We start from the raw sequence: 17,802 nt of genomic DNA, 5'->3' as shown, positions 1-17,802 counted from the left end.
CAAAGCGTAATCCTACCGAAAACCGGCATGTATACGCCGACGTAATAAGATTCTGTAAACTAAAATATATCGTGGAATCTAGAACCGTGCCCCAAACTTTTAAACATCTGCGCAAAATCGTTCAAACACAAAATTTAAGACGCCAAAACAACGTTACAAACACCGGAATATAACAAATCGTCGCCAGAGTGCTACACTATCGTAAGTGAAATTTTTGGCCAAAATGAGATTTTGATGAATTATGGAAGGCCATATAAAAACGCACATTTTAAACCAGGTTTTAAGTTTCAAAATTGCTTAATTATTTTTTTAATTAATAAAATAAAATATCGTAAGTGCAATGCAATTTTAATTAATGCATACAAGACTATCGTATGTGCCACTTACGATAGTCTTGCACGCTATTTTTTTTTTCATTTCCTGCAAGACCATCGTATGTGCCACATACGCTACTTTATTGGGCCTAAACAATAAAATCACGGAATGCTACACAATCGTAAGTGCAAAACAGTCTCTAACATATCACTGGATGTGACGCTGACGGCTGTATGCGTTGTCATCATGCTGACTAAGTTCATAGCTCCCATGACTGGTAATAGAGACGATAAATCCGGTGTAGTAATAAATCTTGAGAGATAACATTACGGCAAAAGGTGTCTTGCTATTGTTAATATTATAAATTAACACTTCAAAAAAAAATTAAAATGACAAAATATTGGATATTTGAGCCGATATTACGCACATCCTAATTTAGCAATGAATGCTACACTATCATATGTGGCACATACGATAGTGTTGCACTCTACACTCATTTCAATTTGAGTGTAACACTATCGTATGTGGCACTTACGACATCTAAATCAGTAAATAATTCATCGATTTACTAACTTTAACACCATTTATATAGTTTATATTATTAAAATTTTACGGCTACTTGGAAACAAACAGCTGCGCTAAACACAAAAATTCTCCTCCTGTAAAACTGCCCTAGCTAACTGCACTTACGATAGTGTAGCACTCTGCCGACGAAATATAATCTATTTAGCAATGTACGCACTATTGTTAACTAAAAAATGTAAGCAGATAAGTATACAAGTATACAAAAGATCTATACATCATATAAGTGAGTCTGTAATTAAGTTAGATTGTACCTTACGAGGGTGTGCCGATAAATAATAATTCAACCCAACTAGAAAATGTAAGAAAATACAAAAACATGGCAACAAATGCACAACAGAACTATACATTACAGAAATGAGTCAGTAAATATTATTTTACCGATCCAGGGAATTTTGATAAATGGCAACATAACGAACAAAGAGCCATCGATCATGTAAGTTAATTTCTCTGAAAATGTCTCAGACTCATACTTCAAATCTCAATTGGGACTTAATATCATTTCAGTCTTAAATAAATACCTGTCTTTAATTTAAAAGTTAAAGAGAAAAATTCAAACTGTAAAATTTTGAAACCATTTTTTATCGCCAGACATAGAAACAGTTTGATGCAAATATCTTTAAAAAACAACCTTTTTCGTCTGAATATGTTGTGTAGTGTGAATATTGATTTTCCTATCGGTGAATTATGGGTTCGAGTCTCTATTATCACCATATTGTCTTTGAGGTCAAGGATTGTTATAGAATTTTCAAAAAATATTGTATCATAATTATTCAATTTTCGTTAAAATTAGTTATATTTAAAATCCATATGAACATTTATTGTGAAATATGTCTTATAAAATGCTTTCAAGTGTAAAACTAATGTAGTAAATTTGTCATGAATTTTGCCAAGTCTGCGATATATTTTACAAACAAATCCTCTATATTTACATATGAACTTTTACAGTTCAAAAATAGTTTTTTAAATACTCAGAAGTTCGTAATACTGCTCATCGACTGTCCCCATATTAGCAGGACAATTTTTAACGTTTTCATAACGGTGTTCTTTTGCAGTAGACTCGTAAGGTTGACTGTTAATACGACTTGATGGCGATATCCCCATGTACGTTTCATCATCTCTCCTTCTAACGTCACTCAAATCAAGTTCTGTGTACGGTTTCTCGATCGGTCTGGCTTTTGATTCGATGTGTTTGCGTGATTTCCTTTTCCACAAATAACATCCGAGTAATACTACCAATGTCACCGGCAAAGTGCTGGACAAGCCAATTGAGATCAAGAACGTACCTGCTGTGACATATTGGTCGCCATTGGTTTCAATCTGGGATGAGTTTCTCTGCAATGAACGATTATGTATGTATAAAATAACGTCATTAGCGAATTAAATACAAATACAATCGATGCAGACGTTTGACAAATATGTCTCTTTCTGAAAATTCTGCTTTACCATAAATATGTAGGTCTGTAATATTATCGTATAGGACAACTTCTTTAGCACGATATCTTCGTACCGGATCTTTAATCAATTCTCGCGTTTCACAATACGATGCGCCTCCAGCGGTCACTGGGTCGAGGCCAAAATACGCAGTGCATCATGGGAAAATGAGTCGACATCCAAAGCCCGCGTAATACGAATACAATACAGGAACGTGCATCATTGTGGGTTTAAATGTCATTATAATGATGCTACATGCGAATGCACACTAAAACAACCATTTACAGCTATAGTAGATCCATTTTCTATCTATTGATCACAGGGAATCCTTCGTGGAGCTGTTTTCAAAATATTTATTATCACACTCGCGTGAAAATTCAATAGCAGCTATAACGGCGATGTCGACTCTGGAGTCAAAAATTTGACTGCCAAAAGCAACCGCTGGCGGCGCATTGTATTGTGAAACGCGAGAATTGATATAATTAATGCAAATTATCCTTTCTATGATTTATTCACTACTCCGTAAACTTGAAGTCAGGTCCATAGCCAAGATTTATTGGGTGCGTGACTGTTTTCATCTAAGTTTTCCTCTCCTTAAATTAATAACAATGATATCTATTAACATTATATGTGAAGCGATCAAGGAAAATCAGTCGGAACTTGGATATATTGATTTTAAGATATAGCCAAACAAAGCAACTATTTCTTTTTGTTACCTCTTGTTTTGAAATCTCTTTAATTGCTCATATCTTTGGAACTGGTTGTTCAATTTAAATGGGGTTTTCTGCAAAATCCAGCTCTGTAAATGATTTTTTTTTTACTATCCTATAAGAAACTGAAATATTTCAGAGTTCCGACTGATTTTGCTTAGTCGCATTACATAGTTGTGGATTGGGATGCGGGATGTGTCGCTACCTTCATGATTGTATATTTCATAGTGGTGCTGTAAGGTGTCACATTTGAAACTGGTAAATCATTCATATTTGACGAAACGGTCATATCCTGAAACCAATTACATACGAGAAAAATTATTACCATTTTGATGATATTTCAATATACATTAATTGCAAGCAAGTGTAATACGCCAGGTCTGAAGAAGCTACCATTTACAGAACCAAAATATAAGAGTGGAAGTAGAACTTATTGAATGACCCTCGTATGTCCCATTTGTATGTTCATTTCGCCGTTTTGTGGAAAGATTTGTGTTAGAAAGTGGAAAAATGTCTAAATATAAAGTCGTGTATTGGGTAATTTTTATCGATATGTCTGATTTTTGATGGGTTGTATTTCCTTTTCCACATAATATCAAACTACTCCGACCTCTAGCAATATGACTGCCAAGGTGAATGAAAAGCCAATTTGGATACAATACACCATTCTCCACTAGGGTGCATCAGATGCCCCTCATGTCAATGGATTCATCTGTCCCTAGTCTTAAAATGTTCCTATTGTCACAAAACTAACATGTGCCAAGTTTGAATTAATTCGGAGGTCGTCCTGAGGGGCCACCGAGAGCCTAAAGTTACAATGTGTTTTCCTATGTAGTAAAGTTCGTTGACCCCTGTACAATTCCAATTAGAAGCCGATCGAACAATTTAAAGTAGCTGCCATATCAAAACCGTTTGGATTTAGAAGCTCAAATCTTGGGAGCTAAGCGTACTGATAATCATCTTTGAATCTGTGATGAAAATCCATCTCCAAAGAAATGACCGTGTGTGTTTTATTGTCAAAAGCGCCCCCACAGTCCATATTCTTGGGAAAATCTATAATTTCTGTCTTAACCAAGTGCTATAATACTTTATTTCACACTGAAAGTTGTTAATATGTATTATATATTGATCTAAAGTTCAGAAAATCTGCTTTGTAAAAGTGTAATGACAACCAGGACATCAACATTTGTAAAAGTTGAGGTAAAAATTACCACAAAATGCCTATTTCACTGAAATTTTGTATCGAGGGCGCTTGTGCCAATTCCACACATGCTCATTTTGTTGGTGATTAATTTTGATCACCGATTCGAAGATGATTATCAGTACTATAAGCGCAAAAGATTTGAGCTTCTAAGTCCTAACGGTTTTGATATGGCAGCTACTTTAAATTGTTCGATCGGCTTCTGATTGGAATTGTACAGGGGTCAACGAACTTTACTACATAGGAACACACATTGTAACTTTAGGCTCTCGGTGGCCCCCCAGGACGACCTCCGAATTAATTCAAACTTGGCACATGTTAGTTTTGTGACAATAGGAACATTTTAAGACTAGGGACAGATGAATCCATTGACATGAGGGGCATCTGATGCACCCTATTCTCCACTGCTCAATTACTTGGGTGACACATGAAAATAGAACAGGCCATTGTTTTCATATTATGTGTACCTTAAGGGGGTATTACACCCCTGCCCAATTTTGTGCCTATTTTAGCATTTTTCTCAAAAATCATAGCGCATTGGTGACAAGTAAGATATGTATATTATAGGGGCAAGGACTACAACCACTGCACTGGAAATTGTATTTCAGCACAGACAACAGTTGTGGAGTTACAGTCAAAAATGAAGGAAAACCAATATTTGATCAATAAATCAATAACTTCTTGCCTTGAGTTGCTGAATTTTCAGTGCAGTAGTTGTAGTCATTGCCCCTATAATATACATATCTTACTTACCACCAATGCGCTATAATTTTTGAGAAAAATGCAAAAATATGCACAAAATTGGCCAGGGGTGTAATACCCCCTTAAAATCAAACTTACCGTTGGCACTGGTGCGTTAACATACAAAGTAGCCCGTTTGCTGCTTCTAATTTCTCCAAGTCCGTTGCATGCTCGGCATTTTAATGTAGAGTTGCTGTCGTATGTGCTTACGTACATAATGGTAAGACTAGCGCCTGACGAGTCCAATAAAGACTTCACGTTTAATCGTGTCGATGGGGGTTCTCCGTTTATCAACCAGCTGTATGTGTTTTCAGGATATGCTGTGCGTGATTTGCAGGTAAAAGTAGCGTTATCACCGTCCGTAACAGAAAGGGTTGGCGGATTGATATCGACTATGGGTGGAATTCGCAGAGGAGTAACTGTACAAGATGCGGGTGCTTCCGGATCTTGATTGACGTCTGGTGAAGTAGCAACACATTTAAACGTTAAATAATTTTGCGGTTCTGTTGTATTAAAGGTGACATTCAACGTTGGGTTAGGACTACTGTTTATTGTTTTCGATATCTGTGACATATCAGGAGCATACCATGTTAACTGAGCCGGAGCTTCGATAGTGCAATACAGCTGCACTTCATACTGTCCTGTGTATGACCATTCGTCGATGACGGAAGATGAGCAAACTGGAGTATGAATGCGTATTTTTACGTCTTTGATGTTTCTCTGACCTCTTAACCTACATCTGTATGTATAGTCTGCATCTGTCTGGGTGACTCTTTGGATATGAAGGGTTATACTTGAGAAATGTTTGGATAAACTTAATCGCTGTATATCTAGTCCACTGGATTGATATAGACTGGTGCATGTACTAATATATTTCAATCCTGGATTCGTTCGCCAATATCGAGACCATCGAATGTCATCACAGTCTGCATTTGAAGGTATCTCGCATGTCAAATTCGCAACGCCGCCATACACAGCATCCACATATTTAAGCTTATAAGCAAAGATGCCCTGCCATAAGACAATGCAGACTAGCAAAATAGCATACATGCTTGCAAAGAGCTTGTAACGCCAAATTTCACTTTTATTGGGCTATTCCAGAAATTAAAGGCACACCCCCTAAAGAAGACATGGGATTCCCAAAATTTTTCACCATTTTTGCTCTGGGAATTCCCAAAAAAGTGGCCATTATTCTCACAACCCTAAAGAAGACATGGGAATTCCCAAGAAAAAGATGTCTTTTTAGGCTTGGGAATTCCCAAAAATTTTGGCAAAAATGTGCCTGTCTTCTTTAGGGTCACTGGGAATTCCCAAGATTTTTAAGCATTTTTTTTTTCTCAAAATGGGAATTCCCATTTTTTTTGGATAAAATTTTGGTCTGGGAATTCCCAAACATTTATGGTAAAAATGTGCATGTCTTCTTTAGTCCCCTTTTCCACTTTTTAGGAGTGCAAATTTTACCCCAAAAGTGGTTGTCATTACTCTGGGAACCCTAAAGAAGACATGGGAATTCCCAAGAAAAAGACACATTTTTAGAAGTGAAAATTCTACATACCGGTCATTGTTTTATATTTCTTAAAACCCTAAAGAAGACATGGGAATTCCCAAGAAAAAGTCCCTTTTTTTTTTAGGTGTGGGATTCCTCCAAAAGGGTCATTATTCTCAAAAGCTTAATAAGACATGGGAATTCCTAAGAAAAAAAAAGAAAAAAGAGCCCTTTTTATTAGGAGAGGGAGTCCCCCCCCCTCCCCGGGGCATTATTCTTAAAAATTCTTAAAACCCTAAAGAAGACACAACAATTCCGAAGAAAAAGACCACTTGTTTCTTTTTAGGAGTGGACATTCCGTAAAGTGGATTCTCTAGAATTCCCAATAAAAAGACCTTTTTTTAGGAGTGGGAATTCCCAAGAAAACTATTCTTGCAAATGTCATATAGGGTGGAAAAGTTATGATTTGGTTCAAAAAGTACACAATTTTGTTCTTCTCTTATTTACCACCATCAAAACTTCTTGTATTAAAACCAATGTGCTAAGAACATTGTACATGTATAGTCTTTAAAAATTCAAACTTGTAATAATGAGTAATGTTGCCTTGCTGAGATACAGCACAGATCCTGGAAATCAGGATCTGTGGATACAGTGTGTTCAAAAATCATACGGAATTTTAATATTTTTTTATGACTTGCTCAATCAAAACTATGAGCCATTTTCTAATCAAACCATCTTCATGGTATGTAAGATTTTGGAATTCCAACCAAATTTATCATTGTGTGAGCACATGTCCAACTGGACAAATTGACATCATGTAAAATTATGTCATACTAGTATGGGGCAGTATAGGCCTATAATGCAGCAAATCTTTCTTGTCTATGTAGGCCTAATCCACAGCCTAAAACAGCCTAATATCTCTAGTTATATTAAATTGCTGGTGAAATCTTCCAATTAAACCTCATTATGTAGCTGAGAATAAGGTTTTAATAGATATAGTCAGTAAGTGTTTTAATAGCCAGTATCTCAGTAGGCCTACCAATGCATACCTTCTGAGTAGTGACTGTCCTTTAATAATATCGCCCACATACTAACCCTAACAATGGCCCTAACCCTAAACAAAATCCTAACCCTAACACTGATGCCTAACCCTAATTAAACCATAATCCTAATCCTGATGAGGGAGTGTCAATTTTCAAGTAGGGGTAAAATAGTCCACAAACAGGGTACTTTCAAAGAATCTTTAGACAACGTGGGACTATAATTTCAAAACATTTTGCTGGGTTTATTTAGTAAAACTTACCCCTAGAAATGGAGTAAAATAACCCTACAGAATTGATGTTGGAGTTTGAAGCTCCCCCCCCCCCACTCTTGCCTCTCCTGCCATGCAATGAATAAGTTTGATAGTCGCGGAAGAGCAACCTAATTGGTATCATTTAGAGGCCTGCCACCAATGTCCACCATGATCACAGACAAATTTAAGCAGTTGCTACTTTCTTGTTTCGAAGCAAGGCAATTAAATAATATTAGGAGGGAGCATGCTCATCTCTTATACTTTCTCTTGCCTGATCCTGAACCTGGGTCCCCTCGCTCTCTTTCCAGTCATTCTTGTCCATTTCCAGCGTGCTTAATGACTGGACTTTTTGGCCACCTATAGACATTCCTGAATAGTGCAACATGTGGTCTTTCTGTCTTGTTGGTGGTTGTCTTAATTGTCTCAAGACATTGAAGTCATTCTGGTATAGGCGTGGAATGGGAGTTGATGTACTATTTGGGGGGTAATCTAACGATAAGCCCAAACCATATCAATAGCTCCTATTCATCAAGCCAAATGCGTTCTTCGTACACCCCCCCCCCCACCACCCCACACACACCCCCAACACAACCAAGGCAAAGGCCAAGACGAAGAATGTCTTTCTGATATCAAATAATTTTAATTTTTCATTGTCTTCATAATATTAGATTGCCAATGATATGATGTTGTCCAAGCAATATATATGACCTTTAATTTAATGATATGATGAGAACAAAATATTTCAGAATTTGCAGGCAGGTACATTTTTTTCTTCAATTGAAGAACTGAAAAAAACCACTGCTGTCATTTCAACAGGACTTGTGTTGTCTGCCATATTTCTCTATTTTAGGCGTGGTGTGGCTCTGAAGTGCCAAGACAAATCTTGGAAACTTGAAAAGCTAATTTTCCATAATCTGTGGGGTACTGTTGACATTTTGTGGAAAGCGTTTAAGCTTTAGCAACCCCATGCAGCGCTAGCGTTGGGACAGGCATCTGCTATCTACTGAAGATAGCAACATTCACAGAATTAGTCAATTCTGATTTGTTTGTCTGCTTCTGTGCACACACAGTGATTTTCTTCACTTGTTCCATTGTACTGTTTACTTGACACTGCTGTGGGTTCTGGAATTGGTCATATTTGGCCATCGAACATGGAATGCCCAATCTATTAACATGATTAAAAGCTGCCGATGTTTGTGATTTTATTAGGAGTCAAAAGTTAAATAGATGTACTGGAGGAATAGCTATTTTAATAGCTATTCCTCCAGTACATCTATTAAAATAGGTGAAATTAAAGGGGTAATTTGTGATCCACAGCCTCATCCACACAATTTTCTCAAAAACTAGTAATATTTATTTTAGAAGAAAATAATAAAATGTAAAAAATGCCCCCTGAGAAGTAAGAAACTTTTGCAAGATGATGACCTAATTGAAGTGGTTTGGTGGACCATTTTGGCACTATTCATGTGTAAAATTTTAGTTTAAAAAAGCTGAAAATTTGTGAAATGAGCAGTCCATGAAACCTTTTGTGGATGGCAAGTTTTCCCTATTATGTTAGGCCTATAAATTGTGTTAAACATAATTTGGCAAATGTCAAAAGCAGAAGTGAAAGTGGCCATATGTTTATCCACTGCGCAGGGGAATGTTCCTCAGAACTTGGAATTTGGTGGACCATTTTGTCACTATTACTGTTATAATATTGAGCAGTTAAAAAAGTCGAAAACGTTTTACCGATTATTGTTGGCCTATAAATTGTGTTAAACTTTGGGCCTAAATTGCAAATGTCGAAAGCAGAAGCGAAAATGGCCACTTGTTTATCCACTACACAGGAGGGGTGTTTAAGGGGGATGTTTCACCTGAGATGGAAAATTTTTCAAAATGATAGGCCAATTGAAGCCATTTGGTGCGACGTTTTTACACTATTTAAATCATTGCTTTAAACAGAAATAAGGACCCGAACTCAATTGGCAAAAATTAAAATGTTACACCGGTCCACTGAAACTAGGCCTAAAAAGTCTTGAGACTCACAATTACTAAAACATGTGACAAAATGTGACGGGCCCTTCACATTGGGAGTAGGTCCTAAATGCCAAAAGCAGAGAATAAATACACAATATCGGGTGTTTCTCTTTTCAAATCTTGCAATATTATTTGAATGCGTACGTTTTCAAGATTCTGTACGCGTTGGACTTTGGGACTTTGGATTTGAATGGGTCCACAAAGTGCCTGAACGCGTAAATACGCGTGTTTTGTGCATTCAAGTAAACCCTGCATGGACAAATGTGCACAAAATTTGCCAAACAAAAAGCAATAAAGAATTGTTTAGATTTTAAGAAAATTGGAAACACCACATGCACCTCAAGAAACAAATTAAATTATGGCCCAGAGTAATGCCCCCCCAAAAAACCCCATTGACCCCCATTTTTCAACTCCCTCTCACCCAAGTGACCCCGTATTGTTTAACTGAACTCCTTCTCACCCAATGACCCCATTTTTGTTTACCTGTCACCAACAGACTCCATTGTTTCAAAATTTCTGAAAATTTCTCACCGAATGACCCCGTTTTTTATACCTATTTTAATACTTTGACCCCAAATTTGTCCTAGTCTCACGGAAAGACCCCCTTTTTGATAAGATTTTCCACAGTCTCATGGAATGACCCCTTTTTGGACCTTCTCACCGGAAGACCCCTAGTCGAAAGGTGGTACCGCGATGTGCAGCAGATTTGCATTTCAGCTATTTATAACTTTGGGTATGTTTCAGTAGATATCCACAAAAAGCCCGTATTCCCCAAATTTTAGTTGATTCCAATTTTTCGTTTGTGAGTTATGCATGATTTATGTGTATTACATATGGGTAAAGTAAAAAATAATGGCACCGTTTGGTTTTTGATGTCTGCTATGCAAATGAAAAAGACCAGCAAAGAAATTCATCTTTCAAAAAGTGTGCTATGATTGGCCCTTTAACCACAGCAATTTGTAGTGTCATATAGCTGTCATGTAAAAAATAATATGCTCAATTTTCTTCCCCATATGGTCAGCAGTGTTACATGTTAGCGTGACAAGAAAATAGGTACTTGTATTTTAAAGTTTGCATTGGTTTTCATGGCATTTTGTGAAGTATCTGCTATTATTAAGTACCAAATTATTTCGTATTAGTCGATTAAGGGATCTAGAATGAGCGTTTATGGCGTTTCGACAGTATTTTTTGTGGGACATGAGAGCACACGACGTATCGAATTGCATTCTGAATACGAAGCATGTCTTTCTGATATCAAATAATTTTCATTTTTGAAATTCACGATATAATACAAATTTTATGACAAATTATTAAAATTTGATATTTTTCAAATTTTTGATATAAAACAGTCCTCGAAATAAATTTTATAAATCTAATGATATATTCTTAAAGTGTATAGCTGGGAGGAAAAGCCGACGATCAATTGAAAATGTTGACCTTTTATATTGAAGATATGGATTTTTTCCAAAAAGACCTTTTTTTTTTTTGGTGTTTTGGGAAAAAAATCCATATCTTCAATACAAAAAAGGTCAAAATTTTCAATTGATCGTCAGCTTTTCATCCCACCTACATACACTTTAAGTATAAATCATCAGATTTATAAAGTTAACTTCAAGTACTGTTAAATATCAAAATATCAATTTTAATGATTTGCCATAAAATGTGTATTACATTGCGAATTTCAAAAATCAAAATTATTTGATATCAGAAGGACATTCTTCGTATCCAGAATGCAATTCGATATGTCAGATGTGCTCTAATGTCCCACAATAAATACTGTCCAAACGTTCATGAACATGTGAAGACTACATGGTGCGAAAAATAAAATATGTTCCAAAAATCACTTGTCGCCAGATTGTGTAGGATTGTAAGGTAATGATGACAGTAATAATCCATTTCAGTCTGTTTTTAGTAAAAACAACATTTGGGCCAAACTTGGAAAAAATTAAACTTGCATGATATCAAAGTGGTTTTTTTTAGAGCGGGTTGAAATGAGAAATCCTGTCTCGTCAGGAGTGTTACATCAGAATTCAACTTGATTTTTTTCTTACACCAAGGTGGCAATATTCATATTTTATTTTGCATTGCGATAGGAACTCAAAAGCAAGAAAAATATTTGCCATTGCTTGAACATGTTTGCTACAGCTATCTAAATAGTCAATATCAGGAGTGTTACACAGAATTAATTAATTGGCAATAATTCAAATTTCTGACGAAATTAGCAGTCTGTTGGTATTCTTTTAGCCCTGAAAATATATTCCTGAAGCCAAACTGCTGCAATCATGATGTAAAAACCTTCATATTCCAAGAAATATGTACATAAAAACATGGTTTTCATAGCTCGACCAAAATGTTACACTCCTGACAATCAATTGTAAATAATATAGGCTCAACAATAAAATTGAACTAATGTAATTCAATTGTTTGCCCCTTTTTGAGATAGCCATAGATAGTGTCACCAAAAAATTACAAAAACTACTTTAGAAAATGTGATTTGCAAATTAATATATTTGAGGCTATACAGTTACTGTAGCAAAGTGTCAGGAGTGTTACAAAAACATGCAAGCTGGGTTTAAAAAATAAAATTGAATGTAAATCACCTAAATTCTGTGCCTTTTTTGAGAGGGCCATAGATGTGTTGTCAACAAAAAATTACAAAGACTGTTTTAGAAAATGTAGTTTATAAAATATTTCAGGCCATACAGATACTATATACAGTGTCAGAAGTGTTACACATTAGCACTACTTTGATGGATCCTCACGTCAATTTGAAGAACAATGTGATGCTAAAAACTTCAACACAGTTTTTGCACATCATATTGCATTATACAAACTTAAACAGAAAATAATTTAAGATGTTTCTGTTGACAAATAAAAACTTTTGTTCATGATTTCCACAAATTTTTAGGTGTTTTAATGAAAATTTTAATTTTTTTTTTCCAAAACTTTGTTTCCATGTGAAAAATTCTACATGACAATTTTAGTTTAGTGTCTAAGTAATTAAATAAAACATATTTGCATAATTTTGTCAAAATATAACAAGGAATGACATGGATCTTTTGTGTTATGTTTCTGAAGATTTTGGACTACTTTTGCCAATAAACCAGTTGAAAAAATATATTTAGTAACATTACTGAAGTAATTTTTAAATTTTTTCTTGAATTAGATATGTTAATTTTGCTTAAATAAGACAACAATTACATCTCTGAACACTGTTTGTAATTTTGACCCCTTTGTCACATTTGGTGCCATTATTTCTGATTATACCCATATAGGCTGTAAACAAATACAAATTTGACATGTCACATGAGTGAAAATGGAAAATCGCATTAAAATGACAAACAATTTTAAAATATTGACACATTTTAACAAAAATGTTTTTGTAAAGTATTGGTAAAAACTCGTACAAATGATAAAATTAAGTGAAATCACTCAAAATCACATAAAATATTTTTGAAATTTAACAGTCCTGGAAATATTAATTTAATGATATGTTAAGTGTATGTAGCTGGGATAAAAAGCCGTCCATCATTTGAAAATTTTGTCCTTTCGTATTAAAATAATATTTGTTTTCCAAAAGCACCTGAAAATTTAGGTCTTTTGGGGAAAAAATGCATATTGACCAAAAATATCACAAGAAAAATTTAAAATTACATGAAAAATATATAATCACAAGGAAAGATATGTAATCGCAGGAAATTATAAATGTGAAATAACAGCAAAAATGTTTGTAAATTATTGTAAAAATTAGCCAAAATTTCTGAGTCACTGAAAAATATATAAAATCGCATGAAATGTAAAATCGCATGAAATAATGTAAAATATTTTTAAACACCTTAATAATATCGCTCTCCTTGGGACAATGACATGGGCCCCCCCCCCCCAAAGTCCCAACCCGGGGTCCCAACATATAGGCCGGGCCCTAGTAAGACATATTTGGTCATTTTAGTTACCATTTTATGAACATGTAGGCCTAATGTGTTTTTTATACACTAAACTTTCTGATATCATTCAAAGGTGGAACAATTAATAACCACTAGTATGGTAATTTTTTCAGGGCATTGTTTAATACAATTCCGTCCAACATCATTAAATTTAACGTGTGCGACAGAAAAAAAAGTGATGTTTTTTATTATACCTACTAGAGAAATTGCACAATTCCACAGCCTATATCTAATTGAATATATGAATACAAAAGCCACCTAAGTCCATACTTTGGCCAAATTGAGTTAAGCATGGACAATTGTTGCTATACATAGGCCTGTCATATGTATGAAAGAACAACTCAAATTCATTCTCTGTGTCTATTAAGCATGTGAAAAATAGCATGTATGAAAGAATCACCCAATTCCATGATTTGAGTCTTGTAACACATTGATTGAAATCCATTATGTATAAAAGTCCACTTGTAACACATTCATTGCTAGAGAGAGACTTTTGAACAAAAAATGGGTTTAATAAAGGAAAGTGTGTGGTTTATATTACATGGCAGAATGCTTATCAACATTATACATACCTGTGTGCTTTTATTTTGTATTATCTTACTAGTGGTAATCTCATTCTAACATTGTTGTCTTTGTATATGATTCAAAAACCACCTAAGTCCAAAATTTAAAATGAACCCCACGAAGTCCCTGAAATGCTAATCGTCATACCTAATACAGGTTATTCCACTCATTTGCACGTAAAACTTACCATATTGACCAGGTAAATCTAACTGAAGGAATTAAAATGATACACAGGTTTTTCTCTCAAAATCACTTCCTATGGACTTAGGTGGCTTTTGTATTCATGTATTCAATTTTCTTGACTGGAAATAAATGATAACATTTAATTTTGTTTCTTAATATCGTACAAGTCATTTTGAGAAAAAACCTGCAAATTATTTCACCATGATATATGGTGTGGAATTTTAAGTGTTCATTTTTTTCATATATTTCAACAATTGTTTTACATTTGAATTTGAGGCTTTTGCTGAGGTAGAACTCAATTCAAAAGTATTTTTTATAATAATTATTCAGCCGGGATCTTCAAATTGTCCATCAAGTGTTCTCCGACATGCTTGACATTTCACCTCTATAGCCAAACCATCTCCTTAAAAATGCCGTTAAATTGGTTGACAAAGGTTTAGGCTACACATACTGCAGTTACTGTCCGTTTTCCTATACACAATACACAGTGCTCTTTCCCATTGACGCGTGACCTTTACAAATAGCCCTACGTTAAAAGTATGGGGATATGACTAGTTAACGTCGCTGTGTGAAAAATAACCGGCCAATATTAAAAGTACTCTTCTAAAGTTCTAGAAAATATAGTTTTTAACATGTCCTAAATTTTAGCTAATTTAGATGTTTGGAAATATTCGTACTTTGGTGTTTTAGTTAATGTTATAGGTAATAGTACATTGCCTAGTTAACGTCGCTGTGTGAAAAATAACCGGCCAATATTAAAAGTACTCTTCTAAAATTCTAGACAATATAGTTTTGTACAGGCCCGTACGCAGGGGGGGTGCGGGGGTGCGACCACACCTCCCCAAATTTGCAAAAGTATGCAAAAAGTCCCAAAATGTAAGAATTTGCGAGCGTAGCGAGCCAAAAAAAATCAGGTTTTTACGGTTTTTGGTCAAAAGGTCCAAATTTGGGGGAAAAGTCCACTTTTCACAAAATCGCCCCCCCTTTGGCAAAAGTCCACTTTTTCAAAATCAGCACCCCCAAAAAAAAAAATCCTGCGTACGGGCCTGGTTTTGTAACATGTCCTAAATTTTTAGCTAATTTAGGTGTTTGGAGAGGGTCGTACTTTTGTGTTTTAGGAAGGACATGTAAACGACAGATAACACCAAAAATATGAAGAAATTATTTCCAAACCGTGTTAAGTCAAAAATCATTATGTTGCTCATTTTCAAGAATGCTGGTTTACAAAAAGCACGCCATTGTCTCATTTCGTGAACAAAGGTACACATACCATTGTTTCCTTTCGTTTCCTTTATAATCGGTTACCCAACTGAAGCTATGAATACCAGCTTTATTGCGATATCGCACATGAAAACAGACACTTGTGCACAACCAGAGAAGATCCGATTTAATCAGTTGAGCTGTTTCAATGAGTGTTATCTTGGTTTAATAGCTTTTAATGGGGTTAAGTCCTGCAAAGGTCGAGATGAATTCTACTGTAGACATGACTGCATCATGAAGTTTTATAATGACTTGAACAAAGTTAACTTTAATCATGGAAATAGTAGTAGATCTACTATTTCCATGCTTTAATATAGCAGACTAGATATAACACTTCAATTAATTCACATAAAAGAGAAATGTACGGTACAGCATAAAACCAGTAAACCATTATAAAAATTCAAACATGTAAATAGCATCTGCACTGAATCAAACTTTGAAACTATAGTAATCATGGTAATGCTGCTCATGCTCTGGTAATGCTGCAGGCATCAAGCATATGATAAGACCCACAGATATTGGAACACATACTGCACAGACCAATGCAGACTATGCATTGAGTCTTAGCAAGGGTCAAGGTCATAATTATGTAATATTGGTAGTTGCTACAAACACAAGGGTTTGTGTTCTCTGATATCTGTGTTTATCATGTTTATACTGTCTTAAATTTATGTAGCATTTATATTTTTGCACAAGTCTGTTTTTGAAACAAAAAGTTCCACAATGCAGACAAATATAATTTCCTTGCCCCTTGAAGTCTTTTTAAATGTTGGGCAATGGACACAAAGTCATACTTGATATTTCAATACCACACAATAAAGAGATGAAGTTTCCAGAACTTTAAACAACTAACATAATAATATTTATATTTTTTGGGAAAAAATAAGTTGATGAAAAAAGGACCTAACACATTTTGTTTTGTTTTGTGTTTCTTCCATGGGGTAGGCGATATAGAGTTAGGGCCTACAGTGCAGGAAATGATTAAAACTGCCCCCCCCCCCAAAAAAAAAAAAAAACAATTGTAAGAATTTTTTAAATCCCAAAGATATGGTTAAATCGCATAAAATATTTATAAAAATGGTAAAACACCAAGGAATAGGCCTATTTGAAAACTTCCCAAATAATTATACAATTGTTAATATAAATTTACAAAATGCCAAAAAGTTGTTATTAAAATCGTAGGAAATATTTAAAAAAAATGCAAACAATTGTAAATCACAGGAAATAATCTGAAAACATCCTAACATTTGTAGAATTCAGGATATATTTTTACAATGTCCCAAAATTGCGAAAACACAGTAAATATATCAAAATGGGTAAATTATAAGTAAAATCACAAAAATGGCTTCAACAATTAAAAAAAAAGAGTGAAATTGGGAAATATTCAAAAATCGCTTTAACAATATTTAAAACAAAAGTAAAATCACTGGAAAAAATCTAAAATCGCAACGCATTTAGAAAAATGAAAGTGGAAATATGTCAAATATGTTTATAATAACAAAATGAAAAACATTTTGAAATAATTAAAAAGAAAAATTGCTTCAGTGTGATTTCCCATTTCCCACCATGAAACACTCCCGGGGAAACACTCTCGGGGAAACACCTCTGAATAAAGGGCAGGGCAGAACAAATTTTGTGTCTAAATTTTAAGGCTTGGGAATTCCCAAAAATTTTGGCTAAAATTTGCTTGTCTTCTTTAGGGACACCGGGAATTCCCAATTTTTTAAAGCATTTTTTTTCTGACAGTGGGAATTCCCAAAAAAAGGGACAGCATATTGATGAAACCCTAAAGAAGACATGGGAATTCCCAAGAAAAGTGCCCCTTTTTTTAGGCTTGGGAATTCCCAAAAATTTTGACAAAAATTTGTATGTCTTCTTTAGGGTCACTGGGAATTCCCAAGTTTTTTGAGCATTTCTTTTATCAAAATGGGAATTCCCAATTTTTTTTGCTAAAATTTTGGTATGGGAATTCCCAAAAATGTTGGCAAAAATTTGCATGTCTTCTTTAGGGTCACTGGGAATTCCCAATATTTTTAAGCATTTTTTTATCAAAATGGGAATTCCCAATT

At 34.7% G+C, this 17,802-nt stretch overlaps 1 protein-coding gene across 1 annotated transcript; it reads right to left on the bottom strand.

Moving 5' to 3' along the window:
• Positions 1-1,532: 1,532 nt before the first annotated feature.
• Positions 1,533-6,070, bottom strand: LOC140140756 (uncharacterized). The gene is made up of 3 exons (XM_072162497.1): positions 5,083-6,070; positions 3,247-3,333; positions 1,533-2,232 (listed from the first exon to the last, which is right to left on the bottom strand). The coding sequence occupies exons 1-3, from the start codon at positions 6,031-6,033 to the stop codon at positions 1,861-1,863; spliced, it is 1,410 nt and encodes a 469-aa protein (XP_072018598.1). The 5' UTR covers positions 6,034-6,070; the 3' UTR covers positions 1,533-1,860.
• Positions 6,071-17,802: the final 11,732 nt, after the last annotated feature.

The sequence above is a fragment of the Amphiura filiformis genome, chromosome 19 (genome assembly GCF_039555335.1).
Source record: "Amphiura filiformis chromosome 19, Afil_fr2py, whole genome shotgun sequence".
Lineage (NCBI taxonomy): Eukaryota > Metazoa > Echinodermata > Ophiuroidea > Amphilepidida > Amphiuridae > Amphiura > Amphiura filiformis.
This window is presented reverse-complemented; position numbering and strand designations above follow the sequence as displayed.